This window comes from Carlito syrichta, unplaced genomic scaffold (assembly GCF_000164805.1).
Source record: "Carlito syrichta isolate Samal-C Ts95f unplaced genomic scaffold, Tarsius_syrichta-2.0.1 Scaffold316500, whole genome shotgun sequence".
Lineage (NCBI taxonomy): Eukaryota > Metazoa > Chordata > Mammalia > Primates > Tarsiidae > Carlito > Carlito syrichta.
The window spans coordinates 497,478-498,043 of record NW_007260596.1 but is presented as its reverse complement, the minus strand read 5'-3'; the positions used below and the strand labels follow the sequence as shown (position 1 = coordinate 498,043).

Here is a 566-nt window from a genome sequence, read left to right as displayed (position 1 = left end):
CCGCAAGCTGGCAGCCGCGCCCTCGCCCCTGCCGGCCGGTGCTCCCCGCGTCTCCCCTCCAAGAGGCTAAGAAAGGCTTGCTCCTCGGCGCCCCCCGCCCACCCCGGCGTTTCCGTCCGGCTGGTTCACGGGCCCTTTCCAGGCCGGTGGTGAATGCTCGCTTTCGCTGACCGCGGCGAGGGCGGCCCCTCTTCCCGTCGAGGCCCGTGCGGAACAACAGAAAGGGCCTCAGATGTACTGGCTTCCACAGATCCATTGTTTGGCTTTTGTGGAGCGGTTCTGAACCTCGTAAGTGAGGTCGAAAGTCTCCAGCGCGGCCCCAAATGTCCCTTTTGAAGCATCTCTGATAGTATTTTTGTGCTGCGGAGTCTCTCGGGGTTGCAAAGACTTTGTGCCTCACAGTAGGGATGGGGTCCATCGCGTGCCACCTGGCAACGTGCCTCGGGGGACTCTCAGGACCCCTCTTTGGTTTTGCTTTCGCAGGTAGACGGTTTCACTTGCCAGCTCGGCCGCAGGTGGAAGGGTGTCTGCTAAGTAAGGGTTCTTAGCATTTCTGAACAGAGACT

The 566-nt window shown here is 61.0% G+C and overlaps 1 protein-coding gene across 1 annotated transcript in view; it reads left to right on the top strand.

Annotated features, from left to right (window-relative positions):
* CUNH12orf42 (chromosome unknown C12orf42 homolog) overlaps positions 1 to 170 on the top strand; it is a 91,578-nt gene extending 91,408 nt beyond the window's left edge. Inside the window, 3 exon segments of the mRNA XM_008074598.2 lie at positions 8 to 38; positions 41 to 94; positions 97 to 170. Of these exon segments, the coding sequence (XP_008072789.2) occupies positions 8 to 38; positions 41 to 94; positions 97 to 170 (159 nt within the window).
* The last annotated feature ends 396 nt before the right edge of the window (positions 171 to 566 follow it).